General features: G+C 45.2%; 1 protein-coding gene across 1 annotated transcript; it reads left to right on the plus strand.

The window, feature by feature from the left end:
* The first annotated feature begins 8,236 nt into the window (after positions 1-8,236).
* On the plus strand, positions 8,237-21,077 carry LOC119655309 (CDP-diacylglycerol--inositol 3-phosphatidyltransferase). Its single transcript, XM_038061137.1, has 5 exons — positions 8,237-8,497; positions 8,642-8,776; positions 19,616-19,769; positions 19,827-19,978; positions 20,039-21,077. The coding sequence occupies exons 1-5, from the start codon at positions 8,449-8,451 to the stop codon at positions 20,212-20,214; spliced, it is 666 nt and encodes a 221-aa protein (XP_037917065.1). The 5' UTR covers positions 8,237-8,448; the 3' UTR covers positions 20,215-21,077.
* The last annotated feature ends 4,595 nt before the right edge of the window (positions 21,078-25,672 follow it).

The raw sequence follows: 25,672 nt of genomic DNA on the forward strand, positions 1-25,672 counted from the left end.
TTGTGGCATCAAAATGGGCTTGCACTGGAGATCTGAACCAACCGAACTCTGCTTCCTTGCCCTCATTACAGCAGTCATGGTCTTAGGAGTTTGTGGCATCAAAGCGGTGCACCACAGCCCTATTTGGGCTACTCAGAGCGGGCACTGATACCTACCTACCTATTTACCCTGAGTCTAAATTTTTCCTCACACCCCTGTTTATTATTATGCACAGGTTATGGGGATGAAGGGTATATATTTCCAACGAGGACGACACGACTGCAAATCCATGTTGTCAGAAGAAAAGAAGCGGCCAAGCCTTACGGGATTGCATGAGGTAGTTTTTGTCGGTTACACTCTTGCAATTCTTATTTTCACAGAGTTGAAGAGCATATTTCGGTAGCCGGTGTTCCTACGCCCGCACTTTCTGGTGACCTGCGAAATATAAACGTTTGCGTATTTCCGCATGGTACTAACTAACAAAAATGGTATCAATACGTAGCGAAAAAGCGGGTTTGATTCAGTTGTGGTTGACTTTTACTAGCACTATGCAGGCGCATAATATGTCTTAGCATTTTTTGAAGATTATCCCCACAGCGTCCACCAGGAAATTTTATTCCAGCTAGGAACAAAGCATGCAGGAAATCAGCAAGGTCCAAGCGATTCAGCGAAAGCTATAGACCGATAAATTTTTGTAGAGGTGTAAGTACATCATCCACACAGGGAAAACTTTCTACAGAATAAATTATGATTCAATGTTGAAATGTTGCACTTTCCTCAGCAAAAACTCTACTGGTGGACTCACAGACACATTCGAGATGTTAAACCAAACAATTTCCCAGACGGCAATAAATAAAACTGATCAAGAAGGAAAGAACAAGCCTGTAAAAGCCTAACGAGAATTCATTTGCAAAGATTAATCTGAACATCGAAATTGATGATAAGCGACCAAAAGAGCTGACCGAAATAACGGTTGCTTGATACGCTGGATGGAGATTTGAAAGACACGCGACTGCATCCAGATCAGGCCTTTGATAGAACAAACCGGCACAACCGATCACGACGAGCCGACCACGCTTGTGAACGGGACAAAGGCTACAGAAAAATGAGAGCTGCGTTTGAGAGAAGAATCTTCCAAAGAATTGCTGGTTTTCCCGCAGGAAGATAGACGATTCCGTAGCCTACATAAAGACGAAATTTATTAACAATACCATGATCATCACGTGGTGGATAAAATCCAGCCTAATATTTGTATGAATGAGGATAGTCCAGCTTATCTATGGTAGAAAAAGAAGATGTGACAGACGCTGCCTCAGATGGAACGATTGCCCTAGGCAGATTCAGAGGAATCAAACGTCGGAGTTACTATACCATCTATCGATTTGGCAACATACCTGTGCACGTGCACAAGTAAAAACCGATGGAAGACACCTTGCAGGAGACACCGGGTGGAAAGCATACCGAAGTGTTGAAAGCCATAGAGGCAGAAGAGACTGGATCAGCCAAGGAAGTAGACCTCTGCACAGTAAAGAGCAGAAGCTGGACGACCTAGACCGAGCACTTTTAGGGCTCATGGTGGACAGCGACGCGCAGGGAAGCGACATGTTGGAGGAGGAGGGCGATACTCCGACAGTGGAGAAGAGCTCCAAAAATAAACACGAGCCAAAGGCCAGCATTAACATAACCCAAATAAACCTCCACCATCCCAAAGCTGCATTTTCGGTAATCGCAAGGGCAAGTTCCAAGGAGAACATTGGAATAGTGTTGGCTCAGGAGCTCTGGGTGTACCGGGGGCAGATTCGTGGTTTGCAATGAGGAAGCATGCAGGTAATTTGGGACACTTCTTATGAAAAACCAAGAGCTTACATATTTCTTAAACGTAATTTAAAATATATATGTCTTTCAGAGTTCCTGAACGGGGATCTCGTGGCTACCCAAGTCTCAAGCCGGGAGGAGCACTCGAGAGGCAGTCGCGGTATCGGGATACTTCCCAGAAGACGACATCCGGATTCCACCGGAGCAAGTCGCTAAACTGGTGAAGTACTGCGAAAAAAGGGGGTTACCACTTCTCCTCGGCTGCGATGCCAGCGCCCATCACAAAAACTTGGGAAGCAGTGAAACCAATTGAAAAGTTGAGTACCTTCTTTGATTTATTCTTAGCAATAAGTTAGAAAGATATAACATAGGGAACACTCCAACAGTTGTGACCAGCACTAGACAGGAGGTACTAGACACAACTCTAGGAAATACTCTAATGAACGCGCTGGTCAGGAATTGGAGGGTGTCCGGCTAAGACAGTTAAATCATCAAGAGATGTACCATGGTGGAACAGAATTCTGACCAGAATGAGAACAGAGGTACGAAAATTCTTCTTGAAGGGATCGAATAGATCACAATAGCAACCAGGCTTTAGCCAAACACGGGGCAATATCCGCTGTCTGTTTCAAGAAGAAAATTGGGACATTTACCGAGAATGAGAAGGACAGAGTACACCTGCTTTTCAGAAGTCATTTCATGAGGACGGGCAAAAGTGGTCTTTGTTCCGAAAGCGGGTAAAAAGGATCCTTTTCACCCTAAATCTTTCAGACCAATTTGCCTAACATCGTTCGAACTCAAAACGATAGAGAAGGTCATAGACAACTATATTAGAACTGACGTTCTAAAGCGTAATCCCCTACATCACTGTCAACACGTTTACCGGGCAGGACGGTCAACTGAAACTGCTCTGTATCAGCTGACGGATATACTACGGGATGCCATAGAAACAAAAGAAATAGCGGATCAATCCAGCCAAAACCACGATAGTACCATTTACTAGAAGACATAAGCTTGATCACCTGAGAGCCATAAAGTTACATGACATGGAGGTGAAACGAGAAACAGAGGTCAAATATTTGGGAATTCCGCTAGACCAAAAATTACTCTGGAAGACACATGTCGGAAAGACTTGTCGGAAAACCACGGGGGCTCTGATGACTTGTAGGTCCGTAGCAGGCAAAAATGTGGTTGCAGCCCGAAGACACTACTTTAGATATATACTGCAATAGTAAGGTCAATGATTACCTATGGGGCGGTAATCTGGGCAGAAAGAACTGAATTCAGCACACAAGCCAGGGGGTTACAAAAACTCTAAAGACTGGCCTGTATGTGTATCACTGGGGCAATGAGAACATGCCCAACGGCATCACTGGAGATCCTGTTCGGATTAAACCCTCTCCATCTGCACATAAGAAGGGCAGGAGGAAAGGAGGGCAATATTCAGAATGGCGGGGAGTATCAGCGAGGCGGAGGCTGCCTAAACCAAAGGAAGATGATATCCTTTCTAGGCGTTATCCCAAATTACTGATTCCAATGGATAACATGACAACGAGGTTTCACTTTGATAAGAAGTTTGAAACACGTTGGAATAATAAGGCAAATTGGGAGAGGGTGACTGGGACATACTGCTTGAATCAGCAACTGATTACTTGGTATACTGACGGATCCCTTACAATACAATACATGCTTACACTACGGCGTCATTGGTCCAAGGAAAATGTACTTGGAGCCAATGGGTCGGTACACTAACATATTCCAGGTGGAAATATATGCCATAGACAGATGTGCCTCTGTTAATCTCCAAAGGAACTACAGGTCGCATCACATTGCTATTCTCACCGACAGCCAAGCAGCTATCAAGGCACTTAGGTCCAACCAGGTGAACTCTAAACTGGTATAGGAATGTTTTGACAGACTGAATATGCTCGGCTCGTCCAACAAGGTCTGGATACTTTGGGTTCCAGGCCATGCTGGGTTGAAAGGCAATGAGGCAGGGGACGTACTACCCAAGAGGGAAGCAGAGACGCCTTTGCATGGTCCAGAACCCTTCTGTGGAATCGGAAACGAGTTCATGGCTATGACATCAAGAAATGAAGAGAAACGGTTGAGGGAACTATACTGGACGGGCCTACTAGGAGTGTAGCCGTCCAGGGTGCTTATTGTCGGACACGAACATGCGCACAAAGGATTGATTAAACCTCGCCAAAAAGAACTTCCGAATCACACTGGTCACTGTCGGCTAAACTATCACCTAGGGAAGCTAGGGATACTTATATTTAAACCGCTATACACGTCTTGGGACGAGGCATCTGGGAGAACACTTAGTACCAGATACAAAGCTGGAAGTGCCAGTAGAATCGCTTGGCATGTCAGTGAGGACTATACTCACAGCGACCATCAGGCAATCTGCATAGAGATCAAGGGCGGATCGAGCTCGAAAAAGAGTTTTCGCAGAATGCCGGGTGTTATGCTTGGCTTGACAGTGAAAGCTTTCGAGGGGAACACGTTTTCCGCGGTGCTCAAATCCGACATATCCCTGAATGGTACAGCTGGAGAGAAAGCCACCCAGATCACTCGATGGGTGACGGAAGCATGCGATGCTACTATGCCCAGAAGGCGATTGCTCCCCAGTAGGCAACCCAACTACTGGTGGAACAACGAAATCGCAAGTTTGCGAGCCGTATGTTTTCGGGCAAGGAGGCTTTGCCAGAGGCTCAGGGGAAAACCCGGTGGCGACGGTCGAGAGGAGGCACACAAGCAATTGCGTGGCCGCCTAAAGGAAGCCATTCGGAGGAGCAAAAAGAACTGCTTCAAACAGCTGTGCGACCATGCCGACATAAACCCTTGGGGCGAGGCTTACAGAGTGGTGATGAAAAGGCTGCGGAAATCACCCCAGGTGACCTGTCCGCGCCTCCTGAAACAGATTGTTACCACTCTGTTCCCTCACCACGAAAATAGGGGAAGGCAAATTTTTGTCCAGCTAAATGACGGCATAATACCGCCTGTAACTGTGGAGGAGCTGCGGGAAATATGTGGTAGGTTCGTTAACAACAAGGCCCCAGGTTTGGATGGCATCCCCAACCGAGCTTTGAAACTGGCAGTGAAGACTAGGCCCGACCTTTTCGCCAACACCTTCGAGGCGTACCTAAACGAAGGAATATTCCCTACCCAGTGGAAAAAGCAAAAGTTGTTGCTTCCGAAGCCTGGCAAGCCACCTGGAAACACAGCGTCGTATCGTCCTATCTGCCTGTTGGGTACAATGGGGAAGATGATGGAGAGAGTCATCTACAACAGACTCCTGCCCATCGTTGAAGCCAGCAATGGTTTGTCGGAACGCCAGTTTGGTTTCCGACGCGCCCACTCTACGGTGGACGCAATTGGCATGGTGGTAAACCTGGCAAAAGGTGCACTGATTTCTGGCAGCTGCTGTGCCGTGGTGGCGTTGGATGTGAAAAACGCATTCAATTCGGCCAACTGGAATAGAATTAAAGGGGCGTTGGCTGACATAGGTGTCCCCGTATACTTAGCGAATTTGGTGAAAAGCTACCTCTCAGAGAGGACTCTCTGGTACGGGACGGATGAGGGTCCCAAAAAGTAAATTGTCACAGCCGGGGTACCACAGGGATCGGTACTTGGTCCCCTGTTGTGGAATATCATGTATAATGGGGTGCTTGCTCTTTCCGTCCTAGAGGGGACTACGATTGTCGGCTTTGCTGATGACCTAGCTGTGGTTGTTGCAGCAAAACACCCAGAAGATGTGGAGGTTTACGCAACGGAAACAGTGAGAGCGGTAAAGTCCTGGCTAGAAAAGGCCGGGCTGACCTTGGCGGACGCGAAAACGGAAGCGGTCTTAATAACGAACCGCAGAAAAAATAGCACTGTGAAGGTGGAGGTCGGTGGACATACGATCGTATCAAAGCCGTTTTAGGGAACACCTAGAGTATACATGCCAAAAGGCAGCCGGTGTCAAATGTTGCCAAATATTGGTGGACCGAAACATTGCCGGAGGTTGGTGCTAGCCGGAGTGGTGCGCTCCATCCTGCTCTACTCGTCGCCTGTGTGGGCAGAGGCGCTTGCAAATTCTCAGAGACGGAAGCAGGTGAACTCGGTTTACCGGCGGATGGCTTTGAGGGTTTGCAGTGCTTTTAAAACCACATCAGGTGAGGTAGTATTGGTGGTGACAGGCATGATCCCGGTTGACATTCTGGCCAAAGAAATGAGTATCCTGTACAATGCAAGACGTATGGAGGGGCATGCACAGCGTAGACATGCGGCAAAGTCAGAGTCGCTTGATCTCTGGCAACGCAGATGGGACGAGTCTACGAAAGGTCGGTGGACGCACAGGCTCATTCCCAACATTAGGGTGTGGCTTGAGCGAAAACATGGGGAGACCAACTACCACATTACCCAGTTCCTCACGGGACACGGTGGTTGTTACAGGCAGTATCTGCACCGCTTTGGGTTGGATGATTCTCCGAACTGTCCCAGATGCGATGGCATACCGGAGGATCCAGAGCATGTGATGTTTCACTGCCCACGATTTGCGATGGAGAGAAGGATCTTAAACCAGGTGCTGGGCAGGAGCGGGACCTCGGAGAGCTTGGTTACTGAGATGCTGGAGTCCGAGGAGAAGTGGCTTGCGGTTGGCTCCGCAATCATCGAAATGCAGGAGGAGTTGCTGAAGGAACAAAGAAGGAGGAAAGCCGCAAATAGGAGAAGGATGAGTGCCTAAGAGCAAACCTACCCCGCGAAGTAATACCTCAATGGTGGTCCCGCGGGGCTGGGGCTGGAGAGACCGGGGGTGGTTTTTAGTGGGTGTGAATCCCACACGCGCCCGCTGTAGTTCCGCCGTTCGAGAGGCGGAGCTGCGGCGGACGTGTCTTTCTAAGATTTTCCACCTCCGTGTACGCACAAAAAAAAAAAAGATACAAAGCTGGAAGTAGGGAATATACTAAAGTTCCTGACGGTTATAGGCTTGCTTGAGATACTATGATTAATAGGTACGCTATAACCAGCAAAAGGACGCGGTACGACTTTCCCTTAACAGAATAATAATAATTATATTTGAAGCGGCAGGGGGCGAACGATTAGGTTGGGTTGGGCCACCGCAGGGCCCCCCGCCATGAGGAAAAGAGAAACACGAGGACCACTCGTCGCGTAGGTGTCCGAATCGGCTCAGCACTGATCCTTCCCCATCCATTCCTCGCGCGTTGTTTTTTCTCGTGAGTTAATCGTCTCCCTTATAAAGCCGTTTGGCATTTTAGCTCTTTGGAATGGAAATCTTTGGTGGTATCACTCCGCTTCGAGACTTCATGGCTCTAATAGAGTAGTTTACCCCGGGTGAATTTAGTTTTGTTGACTTCTGGGTTAAGGCACGTGATAAAATCTGTGTCCTGACAGGGAGATAATATGTGAGAACCAAGAACCCCGCCCCACATCTCCAAACACATCTTATGACTAGCGTTTTCACAGCGATTAACTTTTGAAAAAAAAACAGTAGTTTCTCTGGAAGCGACTTGTTGTCGGTATCGGAGTACAAAGATTTGTCTATCGCTAAGTGTCCATTGCCAACCATGAACAGCTCACAATTCAATTTACTTTCACTATTACCGAATTCTCACAACTTTGTAGGAAAATTTAATAATCCTCACTGCGGTATTACTTTAAGAAAGATTAGTCTTAAATATTTAAAAGTAAGAAAATTATTATCCACCAAAAAAATTAAGATTTAATTCACTCACCCTAATTAGAAGTAAATACACTTTCAGTTCGTCTGACGACTCTGTCCACATTTCTATAACGGATTTCCAGGTCATAGTAAAAGTTCATGGATGCATTCTTAGTGGAAGAGTACATGAGAAATTGTTTTATATAATTCAAACTAAGTGGGTTTCGTAGGGAAATGCTTCTAGAAAAGTAACGGATCCTTTTATGAGAATTCGAAGTTGTTTATTAGTACTGCCATGGGAACCATTTGTTGTTTCGATTTGGGAAATATTGCTGACGTGATTAATATATTTCGCTTAGAATTAGTAAAAACGTTTTCTTGCCGTTCCCCTTACTTATTTGAATGCCTTTCTTAGGTCCTTTTTTAAAAACTATTAAATATTCCATCGATTCACTCAGGATCCGGCACTGTGTTTTGATTTGCATATTTCAAGCTTATGATTTGTACTTGCTGATTTACCTGGATTCTCGAAGCTTCCATACATATTTACATCCATAGAACATCATGAATATCGAAGTTGAAAATTATGACATCCTTCCAAACTACATTTCTTGAGAAAAAGCGCGAATTTTCATATTTTTTCTCCCAATGCAACCCAGCGCTGCACAACTAACTTGCTAGAATCGAACAAGCAAGCATCCTCTTCCCTGCAAATCTAGTACATTAAGAACTTTCCAATAAAACATGAACAGGGGAAACCAAGCAAATTCTGACAATTGTCAATAAATATCACTAGAACGGAATTGACAAAACTGTGGTGAGTTCTGTCGCGCGCGCATGTCATTGATAAATTTATCCTACACCTGAGTACTTTCCTCATTATTGCATACGAGGGAAACTTGTTTGGCTGCCGTAAGACGCGTAAAAGCAGAAATTTCAACTTTATCGTGATCAAATTTATCTCAATATAGTGAACTGGAAAAATGTCACAACCAACTGAAAATATTTTTCTATTCGTCCCAAATTTGATTGGTGAGTATTGTTTTGAATTATCCTTGAAGCACCTCCAGATTTTCAAGCATAATTGAATTAGGGGTGATTTTACTACCCCTTCCAAAGGTCAAAGCAGTACACAAGATGTTAATCAATGCCTTCGCATGAATCTTTTCTTTCTAGGATATGCCCGCATTATTCTGGCGATTATTTCGTTTTGGTTTATGAGCACGAACTACATCATTTCAGGATGGTGTTATATAATTAGCGTGAGTCTGGATTCAATGGATGGATACGCCGCGAGAGCGTTGAATCAAAGTAAGTTAAACGTGTCATATTTTTTGTCAGTCTGGGTTCCATAGCTCTTGAGCTGTTTACCTCTCGGTTTGATACACATCAGCTGGTGATGTCTGTCTGCTGATGTATCCTTAAAATCGACTCACCACCATTTAGCTACATTCTTCAAGCGATTGATTAGCCGCTCGATAATTGGGTAATGACTGCCATGTGCGAAAGTCGCGAAAAACTTTGCATGCAAGTGTCCACATCGATGCGAGAGCAATATGGGGGGCGAATCAATCAATGAAATCTATAAATAGCCAATTTTGCAAATTGCTTTTTGATTTAATTCGATTAGATTGATATGTATGAAATATCCGATGGCAGCACATCGATTTGATGCTGTAAATTCCACAACCGCAAGATTATTTTCAACGTGAAATTGGTATATCGTTATCAGAATATTGCGACCTTATCTGAAGTTCAACTTCCACAGATGAAGTTGATTATTAACTGCGAAACGAGGTGGTTTCAATTTAAACTGAGCTGTGGGCTGTCCATTATTTTATTCATACCTAGTTGCATATGCCAATGGCTTTAATATTACCATTTGTTGCCATCCATGCTTCAAATTCTTGCAATATGTCATTGTGAACGCTGATTTTTCGTTATTCTGCTGAAATTCTCTGTGCTAAGAATGTCCCTAATACTTATTAGTCTCTCCTAAATGTAAAGAACTGTATGAGGCAATCTTAAGCAGCAAACTTGACCATACGGGGTGCATGTATTCTACCCAAAATGCCGCACTTGGCCAAAACTCCGACATCCCCAAACACCTTCTGTTGCTACAAACAGAACAGAAGGCTTGACGGTCTCCCAGCAGTCATTTGTCGTTGCATCTGCAGATCTTGGGGATCCGAGACATTTACCAGGGAATAAAAGAAGGAGGTGATTGTTAAGATTCCAAAGAAAGGCACCTGTTTTCAATGTGGCAATCGGTGGGGTATCTCTATGCTCGCTGCCGTCGCAAAGACAATAACTAAAATAACCCGGGAACGCAACAAAGAACCTATCGAAAGCTTACTCGGTAGAGAGCAGGCTGGTTTCCGCTCCGAATCCTCCTTCATTGGTCACATCAACAGTCTATGGATCATTTTGGAACAGTACGCGGAATTTAGATGTTCGCTTTATCTGCTCTTCATTCATTTCGGGAAAAATTTCAACAGCGTGGACACGGATTATATCTAGACCATTCCTTAGAAACAAGCTATTATCAAAGGGACATATGATCGCGCAAAATATCAAGTGCTGCTGTAAAATCCCAGATAAATTTCAAATCAAAAGCTGAGTCTGCCAGGGTGTGGCCTGTTACCGACATTATTTTTTATTGCTATGGTGAGGTTCTTCATGCTGCCTTGTCCGGAAGATTTGCAGGAGTTCAGTGGATGATGACTTTTTCTTCAAACAATACGGAGGGTGATAACTGCCCTGCCCAGTTATCCCTCCGTCCATTAAATTCTCTAGCTTCTCAGCTAACTCCTCCCAACTATCCTGTGATTTACTCTGCCGCTAATTTTCGTCAGTCTATGTTCCCCCTCCTTCCTCCGAATCCCTCCTGATAGTGGATGTAGCCTGCCCCGCATCGCCTACCATTCCCCTTCGTACCCCTATCCTTGTCGTGCACCTCATTGGCAAACTTGATGAAAATGTCGATCCTGGCTACGATGATCACCCAAACTTCTTTTTGATTAAAACTGTTAAGTCTATCTCCCTTCCCCTATCTCTTATTTTCAACAAAAGCCTCGAAGAGATTAATTTTCCCGGCTTGTAGAAAGAGGCTCTCATCATCCCCATACACAAAAGTGGCGATAATACGCTTGTCGAGAATTGCCGTCCCATTTCCCTCCTCTCCTCCTGTTCCAAAATCTTGGAAAGATATGTCAGCGACTAGTTGTCCGCTCACTTTGGCCACCACATAGTGAAGCAACAAACGTTGCTGTTGTTCGTTAAATAAATAAGCAATTGTTTCTCCCAAGACTTGCCTTTGACACTTCATTTTATGATATAGTAGATTTGTTAAAAGTAGACTAGGGCACCTGCCGACTCCGCTTTATGGTTATCAACGACACAACAACCGGTATCCGGTCTAGGCCTGCCTTAATAAGGAACTTCAGATATCCCTACTTCGCGCCGAGGTCCACCAATTCGATATCCCTAAAAGCTGTCTGGCGTCCTGGCCTACGCCATCGTTCCATCTCAGGCAGTGTCTGCCTCGTCCTCTTTTTCTAGATCATAGATGTTGACCTTATAGACTTTTCAGGCTGGATCATCCTCATCTATACGTATTAAGTCATAGTATCGTTTATAGATTTCGTCGTTATGTGGACTACGGAACCATCCATCCTTATGTAGGGGGCCAAAAATACTTTGGAAGATTCTTCTCTCGAACGCGGCCAAGAGTTCGCAATTTTTTTTGCTAAGAACAGTTGAAGCGTAGTATCCCTCATCTCAGGAAGGCAAAGTCCATCCAGTTTTCTCCTTTTTGTGAAAAAAAAAATTGTGGTTTTATTTGGATTAACTGAAAGGTCATGTCTGATGCACCAAGTGTCTATCAAATCAACGGCACGTTGTATATTTCTACACACTGTTCCAAGATCCCAATCAACAGCAAGTACAGCCACGTCATCAGCATAAGCTTGAGCGTGTATTGGCAAATTTTGCAGTCATTCAGCATACTCCACAGAAGTGGCGAAAGCACACTTTCTTGGGGCATCCTTTCGTTGCTTCTGTAGTCAGATAGCGATCGACGCCCACCTTAGCGCACAGCAATCTCTGCGTTAGCATAGCCTGGATCCACTTAATTAAAGCATCATCAATACCATACGATCTGGCGGCATCAAAAAGTTGTTAAAAAGGCACACAGTCAAAAGCCCCTTTAATGTCCACGAACACCTCTATCGCGTACTCACCATTCAAAGTAGCATCCTCTACCTTTGTAACCAAAGAATGGAGAGCAGATTCACAGGACTTTCCACGCTGGTTTCACTAAGTGGGTGCGACCTAAGTGCGTTTCCCCGAATGTGGCGCTCCACCAGTATCTCCAAACTTTTCAGCAAAAATGAAGTCAAGCTGATCTGTCTGAAGTTCTTTGGATTAACCTTTTGCCAAGAGGAAGGCGCGTAGCCCAGAGCAAGACATGCTCGAAAAATATTTCTTAGAAGTTGCTCTAAGTGCGCTATACCCTCCTTTAGCATTGCTGGATAGATGCCATCCATGCCAGATGAAATGTTCAAAGGACAGTATGGCAGCTCTCATCTTTCGCAGTGTTCCAGTTCCCCTTGCAGCACTTGCGTATTGAAGGGGTTGCAAGAACCGTCAACTCTCCCCCTGCCATTTCTCTCACCCGTTCTCCCGGGAGGTGTACTTCCAGGAGGGTCTGTATTGAATCCAGCCTGGAGCTCGTGAAAGTACCGTCGGGTTTTCTAAGAGAGTCCAACTTGGCCAACTCATCCCTTTTAAGGACTCTGCACAGCCTTGACGTTTCTCTTTCATCTTCCAGTTCCTCATAGTACGCTCTGAAGGAGTCTCGTTTTGAGCATCTAACGAACCTCTTACCTTCACGCTGTGAGTTCCTGAAATTTGACCAATCTTCGTTCTTATTACTTTTGCAAGCACGGTTCAGAAGTCGTCTTATGGATCTTTCATCGTAGAAGATTCTAGCTCCCTTTACTGATCCAATGCCACAGATTCTGTTAAATCGAACCCACGGCTCTTGCACCAGAAAGATGTAGGGGAAGTCCTGCAGTTTTATCAGTCTCGCTGCCAACGAATAGGAGGAGACTTTGGCATGCTGCAGGTTGATTTGACCAATCTTTATGTTTTTCGACATAAACTTAGTCTAATGTGTTATGGAAAACAGTGAGAAGCGTATGGTGCAGTCCGCGTATGACAGAGTTTCCCCCAAAGCGTACCGCCAACGAATCGATCCCCTCGTGTTTGATTTCTCTGAGAAAAGCCGCACTTGAAGATAACGCAGTTCCCATGTCCTCATCCATGGAAAATCTCATCTCATCGCAGAGCATTCGTCTGTTTTCCACTTAGCTTGACTGGTTTGCGGTGTCCGGTTTGGATAGATTCGATAACTCGAACTGGCATCAAGTCGTTCACGTCTCTAGCTTCCCTTTCTTCCGCCTGTTCCTTGGAAGGTGTAGGAGAAGTTACTAGCAGATAGGATTCACTTTGTAGTTCCTTCACTAATGCGAACCTCCATACGGGGGTTGTCCCCCTGTATGCACTATCCTCCACGCGGAGCTCCATTGTGAAAGAGCGCACCAAAGATGCTGCAATTTGCTTTATATTGTGTGAGCCGAATACCATCATTGTTCTTCGCTCTCAAAATGGAGATGATGCTTTACAGTTTCCTGATATGACTGAATTTCAGTCTAGTTCGAATACCAAGTTGAAACCCTCCACGTTTGTAGATTTGTCCTTCCTGGCATTCATGAACTTTACTCTCCAGTGTCCAAAGTCCATGCCCGGGTTCTTATAGATATTCAGCATTCCCGGGTTCTTATTGATTTGCCAGTCGTCAGGCATTGCTGTCCCACACCTTGAGCACAAGTTGATGAACCACTTGGTGTAATTGGTCGCCTCCATATTTAACTAATTCGGCGGTAATTCCATCGGCTCCTGGCGACTTCTGATTTTTAAGCCGATGAATTGGACCGACTGTTTCTCCTATACTTGGTGGTAGCAGTATTTGTCCGCCGTCTTCAGTTGGCGGGACCTCCAACTCGCCGGTGTTCTGGTTGTTTAGTAGTTCATCAAAGTACTCAACTCATCGCTCCAATATGCCCATTCTGTCGAAAATCAGATTTCCCTCTGTCTCGGCAGGATGAGCATCGAGGTGTGTAAGGGTTCATCCCCTGCTGACTTGTTGGTAAAACTTCCGCGCCTGGTGCGGCTGCTTCCTGTACTTTTCGAGTTCACCAGGCTACCAGGCTTCCTTTTTCCGTCTGTGAAGTCGCTTCTTCGCTCGACGGGGTTCGTGATAAGTCTCTGCACGTGCCCGCGTTCTTTGAGAATGCAACATTACTCGATATGCGGCATTCTTCCGTTCCGTTGCTAGCTTACATTCATCGTCAAACTAGCCGTTCCGACTCTTTTCGCGTCTGGGTTCCAAGTTTAATATGTTTGTGGCCGTATTTATGATAACGTTCTTCAGGTGATTGTGATCATTTGTTGATACTTCATCTCCAGGGTCTCTGTTGACTGAGTTTACTGCGGCATCCATTTCCCTCTTACAGGTGTTGTGGATGGCTTCAGTGTTAACTTTCACCTGATTGTCACAGGAGATTCTGGGTGGTGTTGTTATTCGAACTCGAAGCACCATGCCAACGAGATAGTGATTCGAGTGTATATTGCCCCCCCCTGATATGTACTGACACTCTTCAAGGCTCAAAGGTGGCGGGGTTCGATCAGCACGTGGTCAATTTGGTTGAATGTTGTCCGGTCTGAAGAGGCCCACGTTTGTTTGTGGACCGCTTTCCGCGCAGACCAGGTACTTCCAACAACCATTTCGTGTGACACTGCTAATTGAATAATCCACAGTCCGTTATCATTTGTATTTTGATGTAAGCTATGGGAGCCAACGTATCGCCTGAATACGGGCTCCGTCCCTACTTGGCTGTTAAAATCCCCAAGTTAATTTTGATATTATATCTGGGACAGGCTTCGAGGGTTCGTTCTACGGCCTCGTAGAAGGTATCCTTTTGCGACTCTGCAGTCTCCTCTATAGGGGCGTGAACGTTAATGAGGTTTATATATTTCTAAATTTGCCTCGTAAGCGCAGAGTGCATAGCTGTTCGCTTACGTTTTCAAAGCCAATAACAACAGGTTTCATTTTTTGGCTTACTACTACCCCGAGCACATGGTTTACTGGATCGCCGCTATAATAAATGGTGTAGCGACTCTTCTCCAGGAAACCGTTCCCTGTCCAACGCTGTTACATCAGCTCTATATTGGGACAGGGTATCGCCTAGTTGCTCAGCAGTTCCATCTCTGTACAGAGATGAGCAAATGCGCAAATCGTTATTCCGTTGTCGTTGCTGGGTTCGTCGTTGTGTTATCAGTCCAGTCCGAGACTCCTTTTGTGGCTTCGTAACAAGTTGTCTTCCATGTAGGGTTGTCAGCTGTGTTGTGGCTCCTGGAGGACAAAAAAGTCTTCGCGCAAGCATTTGCGGACGACCTAGCCGTAATAATTACCGGCAAGTTTGCGGACACAGTATGTGACCGCTTGAATGCAACTCTGCATGTAATCCACAGCTGGTGCCTCCGCAATGGACTCACGGTGAACGCTAGAAAGACTGGACTAGTTATGTTCACTAAGAACGTCAGGTGGGGCAGCTATACACTACCCACCTTAGCAGGGGCGGAAATCCAGCTGGCACAAACAGTCAAGTACTTAGGAGTACATTTCGACTCCAAGTTAACGTGGAAGCATCATATCCAGGAACAATACCAGAAATCCTGCAGATTGCTCTGGTGCTGTAGGAATGCGATAGGTAAGACCTGGGGACTTTCACCTAAACGGATACACTGGATGTATACATCCATAATAAAACCCATTTTGATGTATGCATGCATCGTCTGGTGGCCAAGACTGAACTTTGCTAACAGCAGGAAGCTGCTAACGCAGATTCAGAGACTTGGTTGCCTAAGTATTACTGGAGCAATGAGTACTACGCCGACTGCGGCACTTGAAGCCATCCTAAATTTACCCCCCATCTACTTGGAGGTGAAACGGAAAGCAGCCAACGACGCATATAGGCTCGATACCATTGGGGCGTGGAAAGGCGGCCAATCCAACGGGCATGCGTCTATATGGAAATTCCTTGAAAAACATCCGGTAGCCCTGATGCCGACCGATCATATGGTTTCCAGATTCGTCTTTGAAAAGACATACACTGTCGTAATCACCGAAAGAGAAGAATGGTCGACAAGTGGCCATGAGTCTTTTCAGATTACAGACCTAATAATCTTCACCGACGGGTCAGTCACGGAGGATGGATCGGGTGCAGGCGTGTTCTCGGAGAATCCGATTATAGAACTGGCCCGACCCCTCGGAAAAATGACGACCATATTCCAGGCGGAGATATATGCCATTTCATTGGCAGCAGAAGAATGTCTGCGACAAAAATGGAGGGGTCGCACCATTCGAATCTGTTCCGACAGTCGGGCGGCATTATCGGCACTGGATGGCAACAACATATCAAGCCAGTTGGTGTGGAGTTGTCATAAGGTGCTGCTGAAACTTGGCCGACTGAACGAAACATTCCTGATGTGGGTGCCGGGGCACTCTAACATCGCCGGTAATGAGGGGGCTGATAGACTGGCTCGCCGAGGGTCTGGATCCACAATGGTGGGCCCAGAACCAGCTCTTGGAATCCGACCATCTACTGTCAAGTCTACTCTGAAAGGTGAAATTGCAAGGATTCACGCAACCGAGTGGAGAAATTTGGATTCTTGCCGGCAAGCGAAAATCCTTGTGAAGGAGCCTAGGGCCACTAGAGCGGCATTTTTGTTGTCCCTTAAGAAGTGGGACATGAAAACCCTAGTAGGGCTTTTGACGGGACACTGCGCCTTAAACTACCATATGGAAAAGATTGGGGTAGTGGTTTCGGCTGTGTGCAGCCAATGTGAGGAGGAGGAGGAAACTGCCCTGCACTTTTTATGCAGCTGCCCGGCATCCTCAGATCTCAGACGAAGACACCTTGGCAAGGTTTTCTTCAATGAAGAATCTGCACACTCTCTGCCTCTTGAGAATGTTCTCAGATTCGCTAAAGCCTGCGAATACCGTAGGCGGGAAGCCATTGAATAGGCAACTTACGGGGATAGTACAATGGGCCTAATAATGGCCTGAGTGCTCGGAGCTGCGGCTCCCCCCATTTAACTAAACTAAACTAAACTAAAGGGTTGTCAGCTCTACCAAACCCCCAACCTGGAGGACCAGTTGGTACAATCTGTCTCGTTTTAAGGCATGGGAGACTCGCCTTCATCCTTCTCCGTCTGCAGCTTTTCGTTAAGAAAGAGCTCCCAGCGGTCACCACTTGGAGGTGGAAATAGGATTTTGTAGTAGAGCTTTTGGTGTTGGTTCAGCAGGCATTTCACAGATTTTACGCTCCATCGTGGATACCAATCCACGTTTCGCCCTGGCCTTCGATACCTTTTGTTGTGCATACTGTAAGTGTGACTTCAAGCTTAGATTGGCATCAATCGCTAAGATAAGTAACTGACCAACTTTAAGACGGCCTTGTGATTACTCACTCACATATTGACAGTACTGTTTTATCTTCGGTTTGCAATAAAGACCATCTGTCTGTCATTTTGGCCACAAGGTCCAATTGTACCATTCGCAACCATAATTTAATAAATTCATGACATGGTTTCATTTGAGATTCCCAAACCTTTAAAAATAACGTGACAAATTGCACAATTCTCGCAACTTTATGTTATTGAGGTACCATTCACGGAGCTCTTATGTTATACTACTTCAACCCACCTTGCCAAAAATATTACATACACATAATCACTTGTAGCTCTCGAACCACTCACAAACTAGAGTTATTGCTGCGTTGTAAATTTTTATTTAATATATACATATAAGATTAGCAATTGGGGTATCCTCCGTTTAATCGATCATGATATCTTCTCTCAAACCCTTCGACTATGCTGATGACATTAGCTTGCTCGTACACTAAATCATAGGCATTGGCTCAATAACTCTGCATTTGGAGTTGAAGGTAAGTAAAGTCCGAAAAAAATAAATACCAACGAAACGGAAGTTTCTGGTCTGGCAGGTCAACGCACTCTTTCGATCTACGTTAATGGGCGGAGTATTGAAGGCGTCCAAAAGTTTGCTTATCATGGTAGCGCTTTTCTGCGGTGGTACCGAATATAGCACTAGATTAGGCTTCCTTGTTTGTCTAAAATTGGAAATTCAGATATTTCAACCCCAACACGAAGTTGAGCTGTTGAAATTGTTGCTCACTAAAGTTCTATCTGCGCTACTACTTATACGAGTTTAGATAATTAAGTAATGAGACTGATTCCATAAAAACCGTATATTTTAAAATTATTCTACAAACCTGTCATCCCCTTCAAAGTACAGTATACAGCGATTCCAGCGCGTCTTTCACTCTTCTCTTCTGTTCTCTTTCTGGAACGCTTCGACTGGGATGTCCGCGAGTACCCTCGTCACGACCGCTTGGATGTCTGTAATTGACTCTAAATGGGTTCCTTTTATCACCGATTTTGTTCTAGGGAACAAAAAAAATCACAGAGTGACATATCGGGCGAATAAGGTGGCTGTTGCAACACGGCGATCCCTTTAGAGGTTAAATATTGGGACACGCTGTGGACGGTGTGGCACGGCGCGTTGTCGTGATGAAGGATCCAGTTACGAGCGATGCCTGGGCGCACCCTGTTGACTCGTTTTCGCAATCTTTCGGTACTTGACGAAAGTAGACTTGATTTACGATTTGCCCGGTGGAACAAATTCTTTGTGGACGATTCCATGGCTATCAAAAAAAGTAATAATCATCGTTTGCAACTTCGACTTGCTCATGCGAACTTTTTTCGGGCGGAAGGTGTGCGGAGACAACCATTGTGAGCTTTGGCGTTTGGTTTCCGGGTCGTATTAGAAAAACTAGCTCTCATCGCCTCTAATAACTCGATCAAGCAGCGAGGGATCGTTTTCCACTTGTTCCAAACAGTCTTCTGCGACGGTCATTCGATGCTGCTTTTGCTCCTCAGAAAGGTTCTTTGAAACCATCTTCGCGCACAACTTTTTCATCCCAAAATCGAAAGTTGTCTGACTGTTTCACAGTTCATACCCAGTTCCGGGACCAACATTCGAACTGCTAAACGCCGATCTTCACGGATTTGGGCGCACAAACGCTGCACATTCGCGTCAGTCCGCACCTCGACTGGTCTCCCACTCCGCGCCTCCTCTTTCACGCTTTCACGCCGCTCCTCTTTATGCCATCGAAACACGATACGACTAAGAGCAATATCACCATGCACTTTTTACAATTTTAGCGTATGTTTCCGAAGCTGTTTCGCCCAATCTGGCGCAAAATTTTATCGCGATGCGTTGCTCTAAATTTCGTTTCTCCATTTTCGTGACGAGCACCACCAATACACGTCTACTCAACACGAGACAGCAGGCGAACTAAACAAGCTAAAGCGATGGTGAATATATCAATGGAGAGGAGTAGGATGCCGCGGAAGGAAATTTGAAGGTTGCAGGTTTACCACAAGCGCGGCAATAAAATTCAGTCTCATTACTTAATTGTCTAACCTCGTATGGGAGCACCGCATGAACAGCGACCGCCACTGTTACCCGAAAGCTCCAAACCTTTGCTAGTATCTGTCTGGACCGCGTCATCAGTATACTACGTCGGCGTACAGTCGTGATTAGAAGGCTGAAGTGATGGTGAGGAGGAACGGCAACAAGTCCATTGTTGGCTACGCAGTCAAAACCACTATCACAGAGTGCCGACGAGTGAGTAGGCGTACCAAAAAGACCTGGATGGATCTGAAATATATTTCAACCAACCAACGGAGAAGGCGCGTGTGTGTGGTCGACGCGCTATGTCAGCTTCGTTTCTCAAAGTTTCTTATTAAAAAAACAAAAGCCTTCCATACTTTAACGGCCAAGTTTCCTGATTTGTTTCTATTTATAAAATGTGATTTGTGAAAAGGTGCTTCTAGCAAACTTATGTACATTTCATTGCGTATTTTCAGTTTTCTATCGTTAAGTTTTCATAGAGTTTCTGACTACATGACTGGTTGACTAATTTATTTTGTCCATTCTAGGCACGAGATTCGGTGCAATGCTTGATCAATTAACAGATCGATGTGGTACAATGGGTCTTCTCGTTACTTTAAGCTACTTTTATCCTAAATACATGTTCCTGTTTCAAATATCAATGGCTATTGATATCGCGTGTCACTGGTTGTACATGCAAACGTAAGTTCGTTCATCAAAATTATATGTCCCCTTCCTTACCAGTTCTATTCATTGTAGGAGCACTCTTTCCGGGAAATCATCACACAAATTACATGACAACCTCGTAATGCGCATCTACTACCAGAAGGATGTACTGACATTCATGTGCGCAACAAACGAGTGTTTCTACGCCGCCTTGTACATGTATCACTTCACAACAGGGCCAATGAGTAAGTGAACTCAATCCACGATCCTTCCTGCAAACTTTTACGACTTTTCTCCCATTTCAGTCCTGGGACTTTCGTTCTTCAAATTGATCGCTTTGCTATGCGGTCCGTTTGCCGTCATCAAATCCCTGATTTCGCTGATCCATGCATATGTTGCATGCCAAGATTTGGGGGCGATTGATGTTAAAGAACGACAAGAGATCCGTCAACAGCACGAGCAAGGCAAAAAATTAGAGTAGAGCAATCTTTAAAGTGTCCACCTTTGAAGTCGATTTGAAACTCGAATCTTCAGAGGCCAGAGCTGGAAAGTAATAAACTGAACTGCTTGAATTATTTCCAAATATACAGAAAACAGAATATTATTTAAGGAGAAAGTGTAAAAATTTTGACTGTATTGTGTCGTACTTTGTTTACCTCTATCGTCCGAGTTATCGACTACGAAGCGAAAGGGAGAAACTTTGACGATCAGTAATCATACATGAAATCTGAGACGAGAAATTCCAAAATTGTGACAAAAACATCGCATTTATAAGAAAAAAATTATTTTTTATTTTTATACAAATTTTCTTAACATAAACAACGCATTCTATTTATTATCATTTTCGAATTTAAAGCTGAAACCACTTGCAGTCAAGTTCAGCGAACTCGTATTTTGAATCAAAGCAAAAAAAACTATAAAATTAGAAAGTATTAGAGTTGACGTAATGAAAAACGTACCTTAATGTGACCAAAGTTGAGAAGATTGGAAGTTAAACGGGATTTTATTTAGATATATCTTTATTCATTGTCAATGAGGACGATTCCAGTTGCACCTTGCTGTATTTTGTATTGTGATGCAATAGGGAGGTTAGCTATAACCAGATTGTTTTATTTTTACCATTTTGTTCATACAAAATTATGAATCCTTTTTGTGATTGGTACTTTTGGTGATAATTCCAAGTTTCCCGGGAGTGTAGAGGTAATAAGTTTAATGTAAAAGTAAATAATGCTTTACTTGTTAAATAGTAGAAAATATATAGTTTCTAAATTTAAGTAAGAGAAGCATTTATCTGTAGTTTGTGAATAAATATGATGAAATATATGTTACAAACCCTAATAAAAACCGTTTTTAGCTCTTCCCAGAATTTTGAGTTTCACTTCCACAAATAATAGCATTCTTTGGCGAAGAAGTTGGAAGTTGGCACTTTGTGGATTTTTTTATTAGTAGTAATAATTGAGTCGAGGTCATGTTCTATGCATTATCACAACGGGTGTCCTTTGTGATCAACGAGCGTCTCAAATCTAAAATTTACCGCAATATCGTCTGTTCTGTCGCTCTCTATGGTTCTGAGTGTTTTTTTTTTTGGGAGTAGGGTAGGTGAATGCGTTTACGCAGAGTGTTGGACTCCCGCAACAGCGCGCTGATGGACTACCAACTAAACACCTCCCTGTCATCAGAGAACTAGCCTGGAACCGTTTTACACATTACTTCGGGCTAACCCTCCCGCACTTTCGGCTTTGGGAGCGTTCAAGTCAGGGGATTCCTTTCACCAACAGGAGGGGAGGGGAGGAAGGGAGTTGTTGTTAGTTCAGGGAACCCCTTACCGTTCGATCCCTCCGCCGGTCGAGTTCAATCTTCTTCGCAATAAGAAGACCCCGAACATAATCCACAATACGATTCCAGCTGGCAGCGCTCTTCAGCATCTCTCTGACAATGTTGTCTGGAGAGAGCTCCCCTGTGTCTACATAAAACTGCTGGCGAAGGCCGTCCCACCTCTCGCAAGAGAAAAAGGTGTGTTCAGCGTCATCCGCCACTCCATTGCAGAACACACAATCAGGAGATCGCAATCCTCGTGATTCCCAATCCTATGCAGGTAAGACTGAAAACCTCCATGCCCACTTAGAAGTTGGGTAAGGAAGTAATCAATCTCACCGTGCGTTCTGTTCAACCATGGGTCTAATTTGTCGATGAGCTGCGCAGCCCACCTGCCCCGTGGCTCATTTTACCAAGAAAGTTGCCACTCGGTAAGGGTGCGTTGACGTTCTTCACGGGCAACCACCTCTCTTAAGTTTTCGCCACTACGGCGCTAGATAGCTTTGCGCTTCTTGGCAAGGAAGTCAACGGGAATCACTTCCGCGATCACCATCACAGCCGGTTCGGAGACGGTGCGATAAGCAGACGCTACTGGCAAAGCTCCCCGCCTCTGCACTTGAGCGAGGCATTTACGATGCACCTCCTTGTCAAGGGCATCAGCCCATACCTCCGCACCATAGAGAAGAACCGACTGCGTTGCTCCCATGAGGAGACGTCTCCTAGTTGATATAGGGCCCCGACATTCGCCATTAGCCGACTCAAGGCTGCGATTCCAGCTGCAGCCCTGTCCGCTGCTGCTTTGATTTGCTCGAAGAAGCTCATCTTCGAGTCGAGCAATATACCAAGGTATTTAATCGCTGACTCTATAGTCAACTCACCGATCGATATGGGACACAGTGTCGGGATTCTCCTTCTGGTCAGGATGACTACTTCGGTTTTTTTCCAGCGCAAGGTTGAGACCGTGAGCAGTCATCCCGTCGCATCGATATGCCAAGTCTGCTTTGCGCCTGTTCAACAGTGCGTCCGGCAACAAATGCCGTAATATCGTCTGCATAACCGACCAGGCGCGGCTCTTCGGGCATATCGAGTCTCAGCAGACTATCGTAGGAAGCGTTCCAGAAGTCCGGCCCTAGGATGGATTCCTGTGCTACTCCCGACGTGATTTCCATCCTCCTTTGGCCCTCTAGCGTCTCACAGAGCAGGGAGCGGTCTTTTAGATAATCCCTCAATATCCGCAAGAGATAGCTTGGCACGTTAAAAGAATTCTCTAGTGTGCCTAGCATATCTGTCCATCCTACGGAATTGAAGGCATTTCTGACATCAAGCGTTATGAGGAGCACTATCCGTCGAGATCGGCGGTTGTGTGCCTCGGCTCGTTTAACCGCATCTACGACCTCCATAACATCATCCACTGTAGATTTCCCTGTTCTAAACCCGAACTGCCTTGCGGATAAGTCCCCGGCAGCACGGATCGCTTTAGCGAGCCTACCCCTGATGAGCTTCTCGAGCACTTTTCCGGCCGTGTCAAGCATACACAGCGGTTGGTATGCAGACGGGAGCTCCGGGTCTCCTTTGCCCTTACTGATCAACGCGAGTCTGGCCACTTTTCAGCGACAAGGAAAAATACCGTCCTTCAAGCAGACGTTGAACACTTCAAGCAGCAATTCTGGGCCGTTGATGGAACACCAGTTTGTAAACTTCCGCCGGGATGCCATCAGGACCTGGCGCCTTCCTGTTTTTCATAGTGAAAACCGCTTCTTCGAGCTCTCTCATTGTGAAAAGGGGGCAATCCACGACGCTTTCCGCGCTATTTACATCACCCGTACAGGGTGTCTGGCGAAGAATGCCCGCACAATGCGGTCCATCTGGTCGGTGCTCAGTATGCAGGGCTTCCGCAGAGCCCCGATTTTTCGGGTGACAAGCTTATAGCCAAGTCCCCACGGGTCCTCATTCACCTCGTTAACAAGATTCTGCCGCGAGCTTTGCTTTTATTTATAGCACTGCGCTGGTTCTGAGTGTTGGCCGATTACAAAAGACAATGAACGGCGTCTTGCGGTAATGGAGACGAAGATGTTGCGTTGGACTAGTGGCGTGACACGTTTTGATCAGATCCGAAATGAGGATATTCGCGATCGTTATGGTGGTTGAGAGAGGTGTCTTCGATGGTATGGCCACGCAATTCGAGCTAACGAGAATTCACTTGCCAAATGGCAAAACCGAGCGTGACGAGCCGACTCCGCTTTTAAACGGGAACAAGGCTGAGGAAAAGAAGAGGATTTTTCACTGTTGGCAGAGATTGTCAGAGGATAATCAAGAGGAATGTATATCGCACCCCAAACCTGCCGATTCAAATGGGGGCACACGGAGTATATTCTAAATCACATATGATATCAAGTCGGCTGTAAATGAGTTAAATATAGTAGATTACCACCTCGATGAGATAAACTGCAGGCCGACGAAGAAACATGAGTACACAGAGTGCAGCTAGTGGGAGCAAAACCTGGCAGATCTACTGCAGAACTATTCGGATATTCAAGGTACAGACGGCAGCACGGTAAGAGGAATATAGCCGAACACTTACTGAGTATAAAAGAGATATCCGGAAAGCCGAAAGGGACTCGTAGAGGAAATTCTGTTAAGGAATGGACTGAACACCTCTAGAGAGAATGCGCCACCAGATACAATAAGTAGTAGCTAAAGATTCAACTTATCCCATTGGTACATTAAAGAAATTTCACGGAGCATGGACATAAACTGGAAAGGAAACCCTAGATATGCTCCTAGTAGCCTGGTCCACATTGAATACACCCAGTTCTCTTGCAACAGAAAATTTTATTTCTGGAGCGGCATTTAGTTAAAATCTGTAGAGCCAGTGTTGCACTGGGCTCACCGATGGGTTGATGAAAGCTGGTTAGAGTGGCCTAGGATCTTTTCACTGAAAAATAGGTTGAGAAATACGCTACTTCCTAGGGAGAGACTCTACCTAGAAAGTACAAATGTACTAAAATCCATATTCTCTGGGCATTGAAAGGTATCTCATTGCCTCAAAACGCTGAGTGGCCAAAAAGGAAATAACGTTGAAATGGATAGCTTGTCGTAAAGATAGTGATGGCAATGGGAAAGCGAATGAACTTGCAAGAAAATGATCTCAAGCTTTATTTTTAGGATTGAAGTTTTCATGGAGAAAAAAAATCTGCAATTGTCAGGGTCATGCTAGACTGACACCTCAGGCGATTGGCCCATCGATCAATGCAAACCATCGGTAAGATGTCAGCGTAGCACAGGAGGGTTCGAAGCAATGTACTGGGATCCATTATGCACTTAGTGCTATCCATAGTGAAATAAAATGCCAAGATTAAGGAAATAGATAAACAAAGTACAGTTATAGCTACTCCACTCCCTCCATCTCTCTTACTGGCAGGTTTCACGATAGGCCGAGTAAGAAAACGCATTGAATGTCGTTCAGGGCAGAGGCAACCCATCAAATGCTGTCTCACATCTGCCCTGGGAGCAACGTGACCGAAGCAGTTATATCAAAGGTAAATTCGCCCGCACTTCAGACTAAAATTTGGGCAGAGCTAAAAAATGTTTTTCATGTCATTTAAACACAGCGGGACGATTAAGGGGGTAGGTTTACCAACCTCTTAATCCTGTTGCCCGCAATTTGGATCTCAGTCGTCATGGATGTTTGTGTGCGTTTTTTGCTTGCCACGCTGCTGTAAGCTTATCACTTACACAGCATTATATATAACTATGGTGAAACTGAGGCCCAGTCTCATCGAAAATAGCAATGAAAAGAAACAAAAAAAGAGAGTTACAAGAACGAAACCAAAAAGGAGTAAATGGAGACATATGTTTAGTAAGCTTCGGAAAAATACTCGGTTGCCCACCTCAGTTGAGCTTGCCTTGGTCCTGTTAAGAAATAAGCAATTGTTTCTATTCCATGAATGGCATCAAGACGTAAGTAAATTAGTCCGTGTCCATACGCTAAATCACGGTATCCTCACTGGTAAAACGGAGTTCTTTACAAGGGCCTTTCGGAAGAGGCGAATCGTTTGCTACGCCCTTCCAGGGATTAGAGTGCCAAGTGTTGCGACATAGAACGTGAATTAGTAAAATGGTCA

The sequence above is a fragment of the Hermetia illucens genome, chromosome 4, assembly GCF_905115235.1.
Source record: "Hermetia illucens chromosome 4, iHerIll2.2.curated.20191125, whole genome shotgun sequence".
Taxonomy (NCBI): domain Eukaryota; kingdom Metazoa; phylum Arthropoda; class Insecta; order Diptera; family Stratiomyidae; genus Hermetia; species Hermetia illucens.

Excerpts from the sequence above, each read along its gene's own strand:
- LOC119655309 (XM_038061137.1), top strand. The coding sequence starts at position 8,449 with ATGTCACAACCAACTGAAAATATTTTTCTATTCGTCCCAAATTTGATT. Across the intron at positions 8,777-19,615 it reads CGCGAGAGCGTTGAATCAAA|GCACGAGATTCGGTGCAATG; the intron begins GTAAGTTAAACG and ends TGTCCATTCTAG. Across the intron at positions 19,770-19,826 it reads CACTGGTTGTACATGCAAAC|GAGCACTCTTTCCGGGAAAT; the intron begins GTAAGTTCGTTC and ends TATTCATTGTAG.